The sequence below is a fragment of the Rutilus rutilus genome, assembly GCF_951802725.1.
Source record: "Rutilus rutilus genome assembly, chromosome: 23".
Taxonomy (NCBI): Eukaryota; Metazoa; Chordata; class Actinopteri; order Cypriniformes; family Leuciscidae; genus Rutilus; species Rutilus rutilus.
This window is the reverse complement of record NC_140233.1, coordinates 26,170,681-26,189,201: the sequence shown is the minus strand read 5'-3', so window position 1 is coordinate 26,189,201 and position 18,521 is coordinate 26,170,681. Positions and strand designations below refer to the sequence as shown.

Here is an 18,521-nt window from a genome sequence, read left to right as displayed (position 1 = left end):
ACCCAAAAAATGCAGTTTTTCCTAAATAACTACCTGAACCGTGGCACCGAGGATGAAGACATTTTTATGGTATGTTGATCTTAAGGGCCCACATCAACCTAGCCCATAATCGATTGTCAAAGTTTTTTTTTTTTTTTTTTTTCCTCATCTGAATTTTTCGTCAACGATACCAGGGACACCGAAACACCGGGGAACATGAAATTTGGTGGGCATGTAGCCCCACTAGACTTTTACGGAAAAATTTCGTTTGGTCCCCGAGGGCCACTCCCCCCCCTCGCAGGGCCCCCCCAAACCCAAAAATTTTTTCCTAAATAACTACCTGAACCGTGGCACCGAGTATGAAGACATTTTTATGGTATGTTGGACTTAAGGGCCCACATCAACCTAGCCCATAATCAGTCATTTGTGATTTGCGCCCCTCCCATAAAAAATTAAAATGCAATATTATTATGACTGCCGCTAGCGTAGCTAGCGAGAGCGGTCATATAGGGATTGTCAAAGTTTTTTTTTTTTTTTTTTCGTCAATCTACTGAATTTTCCGTCAACGATACCAGGGACACCGAAACACCGGGGAACATGAAATTTGGTGAGCATGTAGTCCCACTAGACTTTTACGGAAAAATTTCGTTTGGTCCCCGGGGGCCACTCCCCCCCCGCGCTGGGCCCCCCCAAACCCAAAAAATGCAGTTTTTCCTAAATAACTACTTGAACCGTGGAACCGAGGATGAATACATTTTTATGGTATGTTGGTCTTAAGGGCCCACATCAACATAGCCCATAATCACTCATTTGTGATTTGCACCCCTCCCATAAAAAATGAAAATGCAATATTATTCTGCTTTAATCGCCCCTATCTTCAGTGGAGATGTTCAGAACTGCACCATATTTCATGTGTATGATTAACTTGACATCCTCTGGGGGTATGCTAAGTTTCGTAGAATTTCATCCATGGGGGGGGTATAAAATAAATTAATTTATGTGCACATTTAGTGACTGTACACTCATCGGCCTGTAGATGGTGCTGTTGAGCGAAGGGTTGCTGGTTTAGGATGATACTGTCACACACACACATGCAGGAATACAAACAAACGCAAGCATGCACACACACTGACATCCACAGGCACAGACACACACCCATACACACACATACAAATCCACATGCACAGACACACACACACAAACACACACACGCGCACACACATGTACGCACGCACACATACACGCACAGACACACACAGACACACACATACACAAACACACACACATACACACACACACACAGACAGACATGCACATACTACTACTTTTTTTAGGTATCAGCCATATACCCGATTTACCAATACCCAATGTGTTATGCTTGGGCAGTATACTAATAACGTGGGTGGGACATGTTTCATGCCATGTTAGATCACATCCTGAGAGTCTACACTTTCAGAAAATATATAGTTTATATAGTTGAATCAGTTTTCTCTTCATGGTACAGACCAAAATGTATTATGTGTACACTTTCTTCACCTAAATCCATAAAATCCCATTAATTTCAATGGGACATTTACTTAAGTGTTCTACTAGGTACAGTGGGAATGAGTTTAATTTTGTTAACATTGTTTTTTTAAAACTCTGGGACCATAGGGCTACAAGATAAAACCACTTTTTTTGGGGAAAAATGTTTTTTATTTCAGTAAAACACAACAAACCCATGCCAAAGTCAGATAACTGACTTTTACCATCAACAGGCACCTCAACCGTTTGGTAGAGGTTTGTATAAATTGAATGGGAGGGTCCTTTGAAAAAAAAACCCCACAGATTTTTCATACTTAGTATGTATAAGTACATATAATATTTTGATCCCGTGAGGGAAATTTGGTCTCTGCATTTATCCCAATCCGTGAATTAGTGAAACACACTCAGCACACAGTGAACACACAGTGAGGTGAAGCACACACTAATCTCGGCGCAGTGAGCTGCCTGCAACAACAGCGGCGCTCGGGGAGCAGTGAGGGGTTAGGTGCCTTGCTCAAGGGCACTTCAGTCGCTTTTTACTGTTAACCACTGTTATGGATGTGACGTTTTCACATTATGGATGTTAAGTGTCTAAACTAATGACTTTTGATATAAAACTTAAATAGTAATGGCAAATAATTACAAAACTCTAAATTATCCATGATCCACAGGAATACTCCAGACAGTCTTTTAAAATATACAACTTATATACATAAACACGCAATACAGCCAAATTGCTCCACGTCATTTATTTTTGTGGAAAGCCAGTGCAGGCCTGAGCGGCGGTCATATTTTGTACCTCCATGCGGTACATCTAGTTTTCACACAAAACCATCATTTTTTCATTCATTTTACATATCGCATCATTTAAATGTTTAAATTCCTCCACCCGCAACCGAAATACCTATCAAAAGTAAGTGTGATTATGAATTTGAATATTGATGGCATTGGTCAAATTTGATGAACAAAGGCAAGTCATATATCAAACAAAAGCTTTCTTTCTCAGGATTTTTGCTATATGGTTTATTTAGTTTACATAATACAACAGATCAAATGATTGCAGAATGAGTCACGAAGTACATCTTTGATCTTTATAAACAAACTAGGAGAAACGTTGCATTTCATCTCCAATTACAGCATGTCTGAGCTAAAAGTAGTCAAAAAGATACATAGACTTTCACCTTAGACTGTTTTCTTCAAAATGAGTCCATTTTCACCTTTATGTAAGTTTCGCTTGAGAAATAATCCAGTAATTTAATTTAGTCCAGTAATGCAGGAAATAAGTCGATCCTTATGAAAATGGCAGTCGATCCACATGATATGTCCACATGATATATGTTATCGCCGACGGATGATGACGAACTACGCATCATTGGAAAGCTAATGATCTCAGCATTACGTGAACATGTCGTGAACACACCTTTCCTCTAAACCAACCAGAGTCTGAGATATTCAGCGTGCAATTTTACCTATATTCTGCGGCGCGCAGTTTGGACGCATTAGAGTCGTGCACGCATTACAATGCTCACTCTTGCACTCACTCACAAAATGTTAGACACATAATATTTTTTTCAGTGTTTGGCGACATCTAGTGGAATCAAATGGAACTTATAATAGGTAGCTGTTGCACACAATACCACAGTTATACACTTTCAAAGAAAGATTCAAAGAAAAAAACACAAAAAAGCGCCTACTTTTTTGTGTGTTTCTTTTGATATTTTAAACACATACAATAGTTTTTATTACATTTGACACTTGATTTTGTTTGTTTAAAGGGTTTCCTATAAAATGACACCAATATTTTACATTTACTTTACTGTATGTGGGTAAGGGGAGCCATCAGATTTGGGTATGTCCAATTTCATGCGGAATTCCAAAATTATCCAAAGAGTTTAAGGGGTTAATGAGCACATATATTTTTGAAAGAACTAAGTGCTTTTTGCTAAGAATCAACTAAAAAAATTACACATTGTAGCTTTAACAATCACCGGAGCCTACAGTAGGGATGGCAATTTCAAAACACTGCTTCATGAAGCTTCGAATCCTTTACAAATCTTTTGTTCCGAATCAATAGTTGGGGAGCTTGCCACAATTGATTCGGGAGAAATATTTTTTTTTTGATTACAAAAAAAAGTGTGAGTTCTGTCCCTATAATGCATCAGCAAAGTTTGCAATGGCTATTTGCGAAAACAATTATTGTAACAATTATTAGGTATATAATGAGTTATAATTATTATTATTTTTTGCCTCATTTGTTTAAGTCATTATGCTAAATAAATCAACAAACAAATTTAAATTGAATTGTTATAACTGAAATATCTCTGTGTATTTATCACATGTAAAAACATTAGTAAATGCAATTAAGGCTAAAAAATAAACTTAACAGTAATGCATCTTTGGTAAACCAATCTTTTCATTTGTGATGTAATTTTTAATTATTGAAAATGTTTGCTACATTAGACTAATATGAAATCAAATGTGCAATGTAGAAACCGATCAACATTTATACGTGGACAAACATGCATCCATGTAAATATATTTCCTATAAATGGAGGTTATTTTTTTTAGTTTTTTTATATTTAACATTACAGTTTCAGTTCTTCTTTTATTGGTTTGCCTTGAGCTTTGTGCAGAACACGATTTTTTGTAAACCAAGTATATTTCTGTAATTCTGACCACTGTGTACTTCCTGTTTGAAGAAATATTTCCTCATCAGTTCAGTGACCTGAGTCCGGTTCATCATGACTTTATTGTTGAACGCATGATATCTGCCACCACAGCTGTTGTTAAGTTTCCGTAGATGCTGGCTTTCCCCTACATACTGTTGCAAAGTTTTACGTGTCAGCTGATCAGCGCGAGTAAACAGAACGATGGTGTAATGATTTGATGTTAAAATTCTAACATTATCAACATGATTTTGTGTAATAATGTTTAAACTTAAGTTTACAAAGACTAAATACAGTAGCTGCAAAAAGACTTAAAAAATGACACACCTGAATTGATTGGAAGAAATGCAGCAAGCCAGAAATCAATTGCAAAATTGTCACACTTGGAGATATAATAATAATAATAATAATAATAATTTTAATTATAATTTTAAGGTTTTGGTTATGTTTCATTCATTAAAGTTGTTGATGTTCTAACCCTTGTAGATGTGTATAAATTCATTGTTTGAATGCCTCCTTATTAATTACAATAAACACAGGAAAGTAATCTTAGAGCAAAATCCTTTCCTGTGTATGCTCATAACAAGTAATAATAAACAATAGTCAAATAATACAATAGCTGGAAATATTACGTCGACTACATTTACAGGTGAAATAGTTTGTGTATTTCAGTAATTCAAATTAAAAGGTGAAACTAATATATTTAGTATATATAACTATATACATATGCATAATTATACTTTTCACAGGGCTGACATTTCTGTATTTAAAATCCTTTTTTTATTGATTTCATGTACTATTCTAATTTACTGAGATTTTGAATTTGGGGTTTTCATAAGCTGTAAGCCATAATCATCAAAATTATAACTTTTGCACGATATTCTAATTTTTCGAGTTTCACCTGTATGTTGCGGATATGTTCAAACTTAAACTAAAATAATAAAGCAATAACAAAAACTAAAAGTTAAACTAATTCCTTTCCTCTCTGTTTTGTTTAATTTTGTCCACAACAAGTTTTGCACCCATTCCCACAGCTGCACCAGCTCCAATTATAACTAGAGGTACACCCACCGCGACCTCTGCTACTCCCAGGGCGACACCTCCTGCTACTATTGCAGTTCCTGTTGCTACAGCTGATCCAACTCTCAGTGCAACATCTTTTGCCTCTTTTTTTCTTATCCTTCTTTGAGCTTCTTGAAACATTTTATTTGTGTAATGGCTTCCTCCATTTTTCATGATCATTTCGTCAATCTTCCTCATCAGTTCAGTGGCCTGAGTGCGGTTCCTCGTGTCTTCATTGTTGAATGCATGATATCTGCCACCACAGCTGTTGATAAGTTTCTGTAGATGCTGGCTTTCCCTTACATACTGTTGCAAAGTTTTACGTGTCAGCTGATCAGCGCGAGTAAACAGAACGATGGTGTAACGTATAGCATCTTCTCCAAAGTTCTCCTGAATCAGTTTTACTGCGTTCACCTCCTCGGCGGTGTATCTCGCACCGAGATTGATCACCAGCAGAAACACATGAGGACCAGGAACTGACAGATCAACACACTGATTTATCTGTGTCTTCATTTCTTCTTTAGTCAATGATCCACAAAAACCTGGCGTGTCAATTACAGAGATCACTCTTCCTCCTTGCTGTGCAGATCGTTTGCTGGACGTGCTTGTAACTTGTTCAGGTGAATCATCTACATGAAACATTTCCTGTCCCAGGATGGTGTTTCCTGTCGAACTCTTCCCTGTTCCAGTCTTACCCATCAGAATAATCCTTACATCAGACACTGAAAATCAAGAAATATTATTATATTTCAAATAGGATTTGTTCCTAACAGCAGGTGGAAAGTTGACACAAAAGTGTTGAACTAAGCTTATAGGCCTTATTTGAAAAGTTTGAAAAATGACCAAGATGCATCAAAGCAGTTCATGATACGGTGCTTCATTAGACTGAATACAGGATCTTAATAATTAAGGTTACCATATGTTTTTCCTGTGTCAACAGTTTTTCATTTAGCCAAAGCTACAACAAGAAAAGCTTTGCTTTCTTGCAAACAAGAAAAGTAATTTTGCATAATCCTGCAGAATGAAAAAGAATAATCAAAACCAATTTAATCAAATACTATCAAAATCATCATTAAAAAAAAAATCATCAAAATACATTTCTGAAGAATATTAACTCTTATACAACCTGCATATACAGTACTGAACTGTCACTGAACTTTTGACTGATAACCAGACTTAAGAATAGAATACCACCTTAAAGAAATCTATACCTTGTTGTACATAATATTGTCTAATGAAAGTCTGACAAAATTGAAACATGTTAGAAGCTAATATCACTTTCAGAAACAAAATGTGGGGGAAAAGTTAAAGTACTCACTGGATGCATAATCTGACATTCTGGAATTGTCATTTGACAGTAATGCCTCTGTGGGAAAAATCAAAACAAAAAAAAGCATGTTGTTTAATGTTTTCAATTATTATTATTGCATATTCATGTTACTTAAAATTATTTAAAATATTGTCAATAAATTACTTACCCCTATCACTCATTTCTGAATTTTCTGGAGATTTTTTAGCTGTAAATGTTGTGTATAAGCTTCACTGTAAATGTTGATCAATCGATCAAAATATCTTATGTATCTTGTTAAACGCTCGCCGATGATCTTCCCTTACTGCCTCAGCCTACTGACAAAAAGTCTAGTTTCATCATAACAGGAAGTAGCAGATGTGTCCGGTACGGATGCAGAGGGCGAGTGAGGACTCAAAATGCAGAGAGTTTAATGGGCTTTATTTAATTAAAAATAAATAAATCAAAAAGACAATAAAAACCACCTTGTAAAGGATAACAGGACTGGGACAAAGTCAGGGCTGTATGAATAGTTACACATAGCACTGGTGCTGCAGAGTTTGGAAGTTTTGTAGCACAGGCCACACAAATGCACGTATAAGATATCTGTTACCATCTCTGAAAGAGACCACAAGTAGGGCAGTTCATCTCTTAAACATACATGTGACTGACAAAAAACTGTAATGTTCCATACAGGGCACATAAAATATAAAATGTTATCAGACAAAATTTTATTTGCCCAAATTGGCAGACTGCATGAACATAACACCTTTTGCTTAACATTAAGTCAATTTTGTTTATATAGCAAAATAGCCCGGATATCTAATAAAATAATTTAATTACAATTTAATTAAAATATTTAAGTTTGATTGCATTACAAATAAAATATAAATAGATTCTACTAATTTGTGGACAGAATTTGAATGTGTGAATAAAAGTAAGTTAGATGGACTCAAATTATGAAGTTTTTCTCCTGACCACGCCTTCCACACAGTGGTTTGATGCTGCGAGTCAGGTCAGGTACTGTAACGCCATTTTGTCGTGGTGTGTGTTAATTCAAGGAGCTGTTGATGAGAAGTTGGAACATTTTAGCAGGTCTATGGACATTTTTCCTGACATTTACCTTTTTATCGTTTCTTTGTTGTCCTCGAGAGTCCGTTTGTGAGCAGTGAAAATCAGTGTTTGTTTGTTTTTCAGCTAGCTAGATTTCTCACTCGCGTGCAGCGGACATCGCCACGCTTGAACCCCTGACCGGTGAGTTCGACGTATGTTTTTTGGCTTCCTTCCTATTGTTTCTTTTTCACTCGAGGAGCTGTTGTTGAGACTGAGAGTGTAACGGTGCGTGTCCACAGGCACGGAGCGAGCGTCTTCAATTCATTCCTATGGAAGTTGAACTTCAAGCTCGCGCAGTGCATTGTGGGATTGACAGCGGACCGGAGAAAGCGTTGAGAGCGTCAAAAGGTTGGGCAGTTCTTTATGCAAATATCAAGCGAAAAACGCATAATTCCCAGTCAAAGAACGGCTCAGAGTACAACGTCACATTTTGTCATATCAGAATTACAGTAATATGACATGGCGTGAATGCAGCATATGGCTTTGAGTATTTGTATATAATAACAGAATCATCTAATATAATGTATTTGTCTTTTTATCTTTTTCTTCCTCTGATAGGATGCAGGACTCATACAGACACACTCCAGTGAGAATCCTCTGTGTTGATCAAGAAAGTCCTCAGCTAGAGCGAGGATCGATTTTGAAGGATGTTTGGTGATGAACTGACCAACCTCAGGCCTTCTGAGTCCTTTTTTCAGACTGATTTACACCCTGCCCTGGAGTACCCGAACTTTATGAAAAACAATTTAAATTTGATTCAGCAGGTAATGTTTAGCCTGGGAAAAGGTGAGCTGGCACCTAAAATTAAATACTGACAATATATTGAACTCATGAGTGTAAACAAACCATATAGTTTTGGTGTGATTCTGAGATAGACTGTTCATATGCTTTACAAAATGCTAATTTGTTAAAACAAACTATAGTTTTTCTTTTCATGTTTTATGAGGAAAATGTTTTTAGGGCATGGAAAATTCATGTTTTGTTGTATTTCAAATGAAAATTTGGAATTGAATTTAAATAAAACAGAAAAATGTATAAATGTATTTAAATTTATTTGCTTTGCTTCATTACTTAATTTTCTAGTTTAACAAATAAAAAATAAATCAATTGACATAACTTTAACTTACTTAGTAGATTGAACTTATATACTATGTGTAATAATAATATAGTAATTTATATTACAAAACATTTTAAGTTAAATGAACTCAAATTTTTCAAGTTACCATTGCTTAATTTTTTTAGGGCAACCAGTTTGCTCACATTTTTTAAGTAGATTCAGCTTGTCTAGGCTAACAACATCCATCCGTTTTGGTTGAACGGTTGGAAATACAGCTTAATTTTCCTATAAATCATTAGAAAGGTCTACCCCTGGTTTTACAGAAAAGGCTTAAGCTAGTTCCAGACTAAAATGCATGTTTGAGCTGTGCTAACTGCCTGAAAGCAACTAGTACTGATATATCTTAAAAATATTTATTTTTCTATGGCATGGTTATAAAAGATACTTTTAAAAGAGAACCCGTTTAATCTCAAATTTTCCGTGCAATTTTTTATACTCGGTCACAATAGTGACCGGTGGGAGACACCATAGTCAGAATACATACAAATTCTTCATTTAGACCTATTTACACAACACATTCCAAGACATCCATAACCTCGTTTTGTCATTTCATAAAGGAGGCTTAGTGAGGTGAAAAGGTTGTCATGTACAAAGTTACACCCTGGAGGAACTTCCACTAATTCGGCTAGACCTCTATGGGCTAGACCAAGGACTACACTTGGCCTCTGCCCTAGGTCAGTTTCAGGGAGATGTGTGTGCACTCATTCAGTGCACTGAAGATGGGCTGTACTTTGTAGCCTGTTAAGCTGCAACCCCACTTTTGAAAAATCCCCAGAAATGACATACCCAAACTGAAACAGATACAGGTCATGAACCCTTTGTACTAAAAGCACAAGTATGATCTCATTTGAAAGCTGACACCTGGCAGTTTACTGTAAATGTAGAATTAATTATTGTCATAATGACAAAAATTATTATAAATAGCTTCAAAGTTTTGTAAAGTTATTAGAAATTATTTTTTATGAAACATCCTCATGAAAATAAAATTGAAGTTGGCACTGTAGCAATTTAGAAATGCACTACAGCTAAAGCCACATGTCTAAACATTTTGGCCCAGCTTCACAGACATGGCTTAGCATAAGCCAGGAGTAGGCCTTAATGTGTACTAGTTAAACTGGGGCATTTAAGTACCTTTCATGAACGTGGCTTAAAATAAGCTTAGTTAGGCCACATTTACACATAGCCGGGTATTTAGAGAAACGAATATTTCTCCCCCTCCGTTTTCAAAAATAACATCGTGCACTCAACATCGTTTTCAAAAAAAGTTGTTATTTACATCAACCCGCATAAATACAATGGGCGGCAGTGTAGGGAGAAGGATAAAGCCATGCAAGCCAATCAGAATCCTCAAAATCGACAACAACGAATAGCACGAGCGACTTCCTATTCCTTTCAAAACAACAGACATGGCGCGAGGTTCGTTCGTGTGGACAGACAGCGAAGCAAATGCAAACAGGCCAAAAGCGTTTGCAGAAAAGTAAAAATGAGTACCACTTTAACAGCATCCATGATCAAATAGTAGCCAAACAAACTCTAAACATAGGGCGCTCACATGACGTAAGCATTTTCTGGCGCATAATGTGACGTTTGAGAACCTAAAACCCCGTTTCTCCCAGTTGACACGGCAACACATAACCGGCGTTTTCAGAAATCTCCACTTTGGCCGGAGTTTTTAGAAATAATCGTTTTCTGGGATAAAAACGGCGTTTTCGTGTAAATGACAGGCCAAAACGCAGGAAAATATATGCGTTTTCCCATCGTGTAAACGGGGCCTTAGTCTGAGACTACAGAGTCCTGGAGTAAATTAAGTAATCTTAAATGAAAACACCTGGGATAGGCCTGATTAAGTTGAGTATAAGCACATGCCGTTGGGCTGATGGTGCTCATAAAAACCTGGAATGGACCAGAAAACATTATTATCGGTGTACATTTTGACACAAAGCAATGACAGATGCAAAAAGAATTCGTTCCAAAAACTTCAGTGAGTATGAAAAAACACTACTGAAACAAATTTTGACCAACCATCCAGTTATTGAAAGTAAAATCCACACTACTGCTAGTGAGCAAAAGAAAAGGAGTGCTTGGAATGCAATTTGCAATGAATTTAATGCAAATGAAAATGCAACCACAAGAACAATACAACAACTTCAGGTGAGATTTCTTCATTATTATCATTGCTCATTTCTCATATTCATATTTTTGGGACAATTTATAATGAATGATTTTTGCCTGTATAGACTCTGTGGAAGAACCTTAAACTGGCTTTAAAACGACAGAATGCAGAGATCAGAAGACAGCGATTTACTACTGGTGGTGGACCACCAAATAAAGACAAAACTGATGAATTGAGTGACTTGCTGTCTGGAATAATACAGCACCAGCAACCTCTGGATGGTATACCAGATGATGATCACTTGAACAGTTCAGATGAAGATCTGAGCACAAATGGTATGTTAGAAAGAAATTGATTTCTTCCTTTGGTACATATATTCCACTCTGTCAATTTTTATTCTTCTTTCATTGTAAGGATCATGTGAATTTATTTGTGCCTCTGTTTTTCCCCACAGAAGAAAGGAATCTGAACGGGTTGGAAAAGCCAGAGCACAGTGAGTGTGTGCCTTCCACATCTGCTCCTGCATCCCTGAGAAAAGATGCTGCCACCACCTTTCAGCAGAGAACAAGCAAGATGACCATCCATGAAAAGTTAGCCAGAGAATTTCATGAGGAAAAAATGAAATATCTGAAGGAAGAACATGAAATGAAAATGAGAATTCTACAGGTTGAATTGGATATGAAGTTGGAAGAAAGAGGTATGATCCAAAAACGATACAGTAAGGAGGCAATTGTGATTACCAGCCATGGTGAACAATATGATGTATAGACAATAAAAACAAAAATAAACCTTTTGTCATTTAGATATTCATGACTGAGTGTATTTAAACAACCACAAACATTTTCAACCAGTATTGGTTTAGTATTTTTTTTTATTTTGCTGCACACTATTTTAATTTTGTACAGAACAAAAATTATAAAGGCAAAATAAGGCATAATGAATACATTCCATATTGAAATACATCTCATCTAGCTGAAGTGCTGCAATGTGAAAGCAACTCTGTGTGCAAGTCCTCGTTGGTCACTGGCTGCCTCAGTCATGGGCACATCTGCTTCATCGTCATCTTCCATTGGAGGATCAGGACAGCAGCGCTGCTTCAGGTAGTTGTGCAGCACCGCTGTAGCAATGATGACCTTGCAGCATCTCCTTGGCCTGAAGCGAAGTGTATTACGTAAACACTGGAATCGATTTTTCCATATTCCAAACATGCGTTCAACCATGCCTCTTGTTCGGATATGAGCTCTGTTGTATCTTTGCTGCTCGGCTGTTGTGGGATTTATTTATGTTGATTTATGAATAAAAAGTTACTCTGACCATATCCACTGTCACCAAGTAGAAGTCCACTATACTGTCCACTCTGAAACTGAGCACATAATGAAGAGTTGACAAAAATCCTTGAATCGTGAGTTGAACCTTTCCAGCGCGCAACAATGTTTGAAAACTCTAAATTAGGTGTGCATACACCCTGAACGTTGATAGAAAACCAGTTCTTACGGTTCCTGTACTCAGCATCAGGGGTTGATGGACACTTGACAGGAACATGACATCCATCTATACAGCCAATGACACCTGGGAAGTGCCCATATTCATAGAATTGCACTATATATTTCGTTTCACGGTGAAAGGTCCCGGACGCAAAAAAACCTCAGTGTGAGCAGAACTTGGAGAGAAATGGGTAAAGGCCTTCCTCCCAGAGACAGACAGGAAAGTCTAGGCTCAAGCAAAGATATTATCTCCACTGCATTTTCCTTGGACATACGAAAGCGGTCTTGAAAAGCTGTGTCATCAAAGTAATGTAATGGATCACTCCTATCCACAAGTACTCTGGCTGGCCTCTGTTGTGCATGTTGGTTTTCATTTAGATATTCCAAATATTCCATGCTCCCTCACAAACAGTACTAAGCAGGAGTTAAACCTGCCTCTTTGAAGGATTAATTTAAGATTCAATTTAGTCATAGACTAGCTATAATCCTTCCTCTTGCAATCGGCTTTGTTTAATCCAGAACAGGCTAAATCTTTGACTATTTTAATCTGTGCAAGTCGCTTTGAGTTAAGACAGCTCAAGTGGGCAGTTTAGTCTGGGACTAGGCTTAAGCCATGTCTGTGAAACCGGGCCTTTATGTTTAAAATCTGAAGATAATAAGTCCAAAACTCTGTATCTAGTTAAATGTTTTTCAAGACCATGTCAATGACTTTATTTTAATTTGACGCTAAAATGCTTCTGATGTTTATTGCCATCTTCTAAGCATCTATCCAGTATATTGTCTCTATTGTTTTGTGGTGCAAACGAGCCCCATTCAGTCTCAGTCTCCCCCTGCACACATTCACACCTCTCCAGCCTGGTTATGGCTCTAAATATGCATTTCTTTTGTCTGCATTATAGTTACTAACGACTGGCTATTCACAGGCTATTCATAGGGTTTCAGTCCCTAATTTCTTTTCTCATCTAAGTTTCTAAGTTCATCCAGAGACTATTTATTATTAAAAGGACTTTGGTTCATCTCACATATTAAACTGTATCAAATGCATTTCTTGAATAAGGAAACATTTCAGAAAGCATTCAAAACATCATAAAAGTATAACTTCTAGGTTGCAGGTCCACCTAAGGCTAGCTAGCATGTTAGCTTAGCACACCATCAATACACGACAATTTATGAGATTAAAACCATGTTTGTGCTTCAAACTTACTTTATAACGCAAGACGAGTATTTTAAATAATCTTCTGTGATCTAATTTGGCTTCAGATAAAAAAAATCAGACGGAAAATATACCATTGTACGTTATTCTGCACAATGACAGTCTATATAGATTAGCATTACATTATAAATATAATCTATTATTATGGAAATACCTGGCATGGCTTGAAAAACACAGGTAACTCAAATATCATTGCAATCATGTTTATTGTCTTCAAAACGTCTGTATCTGCATGTTACAGCGCGATCTCTTGTTAGCTTTGTGTGTATCAGTGACGTCCTGGAATGTCACATGATTATGGCTCTTCTTCATGTTCCATATATGGACTATTATTGTGCATAATAGCGCCCTCAGGCTATTGGTATGAATTGAAAACACAGTATCAGATATTCTAAGCATTTATAATGATTACATTGACGCATTTGGGTATAAATTCAATAAATAAATCAGTTCTTCCTCAGTTCCGCACAGCAGAATAAGAGTCCTCCGCTGCTGCAGTTGTGTGGATTCATAACGCGTTTATTGCAACTACATTTAATCTTTTTCTCATCAAACAACCAGACTAACGAATGGCTCAACACAACCCGTACCGGGGAAGAGCCTAGACAGGGCTTTCTTATGTGTAGACCAGGTGTTCTCAAGTGCCAGGGGGTCCGTGAAATAATTTACCATTTTCCTATATTTTCCGGACAGTAAAGTGACGTTTTTTATCATGAAGCACGCTGTGATTTATTTCTAAGTGACCTATATAATGCATTTTACTTCAAATAATCTAAATATTGACTTTCAAAAGTAGGCGCGGCAAGAAGGCTATTCACTCTATTTTGCTTCATTTTTGTTGTGCGCCAGAAAGATGTTCAAGGAGACGGAGATGCGCTAAAGCAGCGCATAATGTTGTTTTCTTTATTTTTCAAAGGCATGACATTTTATAGTCATTTTGAATGTACACAAATAAAAATATACATTTTACTGTTTCAAATGACATTGTATTAAGTGCTAATGTGCTCACGCCCAAGGAGAGCGCGCGCTATTCAAACGCAAATGATCTGAGGCGATCCATGCAAACGTGTCAACACGATAAAAACACATCAAGTTTAATCAGACGATGAGCCAAGTAATATTGTTTAACACCAATTACCAGTGTGCTCATTAACATTCTCATGTATCTCAAAAAAGGTGAATTTAATTATTTATTTCCAGAGTTCAGATAGCTTTACTGCTTGAAAGTCTTTGTAAAGTTAAATTAAACTGTCGTCTTCCCCTGTATAAGTAAGAATCAGGAGCCAGAGTCGCATTGGTGTGACATCAACTCCCCTCTTCGATTGATTGGCTAGAGGAGTAGCTGTCAATCTAGAACTAGTGGACCAATGGTGACACTTAAGCCCGCCCTAATTTACATGAAACTGGAACTGCAACATTTGGTAAAGCAAGTGCAGAACATAGAAAGAAGAGCGAAGAGAAAAACAGCACAAGCGTACAAAAGAGTAAAATATGAGCAGAAAATGCAAGAGAGCACAAAGTACAGAGTAATAAAACCAAGGAAAACAAACTTATGGTCATGCTTTCTTAAAAAGTATAAGTTTTGTGCAAAATAACTTTTAATGCGTTTAAACTTTTTATTCATGCTTGTTATTTCTTGATTCACGCCTATTATATTTTGATCCGTGACCACGTTGTTTGCTATTCTGATCATTTTGCATTATTTTTTTCAGTTTGTGCAATATATTTTTACATGTGTTTTTAAATTTTTGATTCACGCTTATTATTTTTTGATCCGTGGCTGCAATACTTAAGGTGGGATTTTGATCCCATACAAAGCTGCTAGATCTGCTTATTTTTCAATCCTATTCGAAGAAAATAAACATAATCCTAGGTATTTATTTGAAACAGTGGCTAAACTAACTAAAAAGAAAGCTTCAAGCCCAGAAGTTTCCAAGCAACACAGCAGTAATGACTTCATAAACTTCTTCAATTATAAGATTGATAATATCAGGGACAAAATTAAAACTAAGCAACCGTCTACTACAGTATCGCACCAGGCAGTGCTCTTAAAACTTAACTTAAAACCGAGACTTTCAATCGGAAAAGAAAGGAAAATTGAGATGAGAGTAGTAAGATGGCTTGAATAAAGCTGTTGAACCCGTTTTTCTGATCTTAATTTGGGTTCTTTCGTCTGCGTGTTTACATGGTTACTTTTTCTTGAGAGAGAGCCTTCTTGAGAGCGAGAACAGAGAGATAGAGAGAACAGAGAGAGAGCTTTGTTTCGGGTCTAAGATTTTAAACTCAAACTCAAACATAGATGTCGCATTGGCTACGGTTTCGTTCCAATGAACTGCAGTAGCGAAGGCGACATCTAGTGTATACATCTATACCCGCCCGCGCCGTCAGATCATTTGGACGTGTGCTGTTTTCAAGAGATAACAACGATATAAATACTGTTCGTTTTCTCACACAAACCGCTCGTTTCGTGTCTTAGGCCATCAATGTGTACTTATGATGGGGAAATGTTTCATTTGGACGTGAGGAATTGTTTTAATTTGGACTCTGTGCTTGTGTTTTGAGACAGTGACCATAGACCTGCATTATATGACTGACAGACAAGAACGGTTTGACCTAAAAATATCAAAATTGAAACTACTGCGGAAACAAAGACACCTACATCTTGGATGCCCTTGAGGTAAGCTAAAACATATAAAAAATTAATTTCAAAGTGAACTATCCCTTTAAGCAGAGAGAACAGACGCCACAGTTTAGACATGATTTCTAATTAAAAGAAGATCAAAACATATTACACAGATTTCATTCCAGCCAACTTACTAGTTTTGAACAGACAATCAAACAGCCAGGAAAGAGACACACTTTCATTCAAACATCTAATAGTTATAACAATTACATGACTTGTATGTGATCTAAGCGTGCATAGACACATATATAGATTGCAGACAACAAAGAATGATGTAGATGTTTGATTATAGGTCAGTCAAGAATTGTTCTGGGATAATTTCATGGATTTTGATATGTAAAGTCTTTTTGGTGTGTAAAGTTTATGGGGTTTAGACATTCCAATCTGAGGTCATGGATAGTTCCTGCTGAAAAGAGGTTTTGTTCATCTCTCATGGGACCTTGGTCCCTAAGAAAGATGGGGTCTGTTAGTCGCAGGTAGGGCTTGGTAGGGCCCTGAGCAGTACCATCTCTGAATGATCTGTCTTGCAAAACTATCAAACGTTGACCAGTTTTTCATTTAGTTAGCCAATAAAAGTCTTTGGTTACAGACTCTCTGGAGCCTGGGTGATTTATGGCTCTGGGTTTGGTGATTTGAGTCTCCGAATGTGAAGACTCTTTGTGGGATTATGTATGAACAAAATCACCTAAAAGCTTCAATTGTGTTTGGTTCATTCTCGTAGTTGTTACAACGCTTAATTAACAAACTACAGCTAGTTCAAAACGCAGCAGCTCGAGTTCTTACCAGAACCAGGAAGTATGACCATATTAGCCCGGTTCTGTCAACACTGCACTGGCTCCCTATTAAACATCGCATACATTTTTAAATATTGCTGATTACTTACAAAGCATTAAAGTAACAACATGTAGTTTTTCAACCTTCATAATATATTTCCAACACCCTTGTGATGGTACATCGACTTACAATAGGTTGAATGACACATCTGCCATAGCCTGACGGGGTCTGTATCACTTTTACTGGCACTATGTAACTTCGGGGTGCGGGTAGTAACCAGAGCTCAAAAAGAACTACAAAATTCGACTGCTTTACGGCATACGTCACTTCGCCCACCACAGGCCAACCAGTTTGTTTTCGTGCGTCTGTTTTCGTCATGGCTTAAGCAGCAGCGAAACGTAAGAAGTCCAAGGTTTTGTCGGAGTAGAGTCGGAAGAGGAAAAGGGAGAGTGATAAACTGAAAGGCAGGACGAGGATCAATATTGGTCGAGCGTTTGCTCGCTGGCGTGAGCTTATCGTCAGACCGATGCTGACTTGGCCGTCATGCTGTTGAACTAGTAAGTAAATTGCTTGCATACTATCTTTAGTTTTTCTAATCTGTTGTCTGCCTGGCTACGTTACGGAAACTATCTGGTCCTCCATTTATCTTCATGAATCAGCTAACGTTAGTAGATGAGCGAATTATCAATCTGGTAGCTAGTAAACACTAACATGCTAGTTTTAGATGGTTAGGATGCTATCGCTATCATTCTCGTTCAGATTTGAGCATTGCAATCGACATGCAAATCGCAAATGTTTGAGTTAAAATGTTTAGTCTACTAAACATGTATAAATTATGAAAGGAGGAAGATTAATAATATTATCATTGCCCATATGAAAAAAACGTACTCGGTTACTAACGTAACCTCTGTTCTCTCTAGAGAGGGAACGAGTATTGCGTAAGCTAGCTTACGTTGCGGGAAAGTCTCCTTTCTCGAGATACTGAAGCCAAAAATTATCCTTAATTTTTTAAATCTTGTCAACGCAGTGCGGCAGCCTGCAGACCTAGGGCAGGCGAATCGCGTGCCCATTGGCTGCTCTGCGGCAACTGCAGCAGCCTATGGCTGAGCCTTGCGCGTGACGTCACGTCCAATGAGCGCGCTTGGCGCGCTCAATGCGTCACAGCCCGTCATTAGGGGTGTGGCTTAGCGTATATAAGCAAGGTACAGAGGCTGCTTCGCTGGTTTCTGTCGCATGAAGCGAAATGAGCTCGTGGCGAGAGCACGGCGGGTTACGCAATACTCGTTCCCTCTCTAGAGAGAACAGAGGTTACGTTAGTAACCGAGTACGTTCTCTTACGAGAGGTTCTCTCGTATTGCGTAAGCTAGCTTACGCTGCGGGAACTCCCTTGTCAACGCCGTGCACGCGCCCAGCATCCTGAATGAGTCCCATGGAGAGCCCAGGGAACGCGAAGCGGAGCTGGGCGGCCAAGATACCACAGTACACAAGCACATATTATGGGGCAA

General features: G+C 37.6%; 1 protein-coding gene and 1 pseudogene across 3 annotated transcripts; both read right to left on the bottom strand.

Moving 5' to 3' along the window:
• Positions 1 to 447: 447 nt before the first annotated feature.
• Positions 448 to 6,871, bottom strand: LOC311282547 (GTPase IMAP family member 2-like). Of its 2 annotated transcripts, XM_084396364.1 has the most exons (3): positions 6,710 to 6,871; positions 6,550 to 6,597; positions 449 to 5,953 (listed from the first exon to the last, which is right to left on the bottom strand). In XM_084396364.1, the coding sequence occupies exons 1-3, from the start codon at positions 6,720 to 6,722 to the stop codon at positions 5,139 to 5,141; spliced, it is 876 nt and encodes a 291-aa protein (XP_084252490.1). In that variant the 5' UTR covers positions 6,723 to 6,871; the 3' UTR covers positions 449 to 5,138. The 2 variants fall into 2 exon arrangements, with proteins under 2 accessions (XP_084252491.1, XP_084252490.1); XM_084396365.1 differs by lacking the exon at positions 6,550 to 6,597 and having other exon boundaries at positions 448 to 5,953; positions 6,710 to 6,758.
• Positions 6,872 to 11,801: 4,930 nt separating this feature from the next.
• On the bottom strand, positions 11,802 to 13,295 carry LOC311283494 (putative nuclease HARBI1; annotated as a pseudogene). The gene has a single exon. The product of its transcript is annotated as a putative nuclease HARBI1 (transcript).
• Positions 13,296 to 18,521: the final 5,226 nt, after the last annotated feature.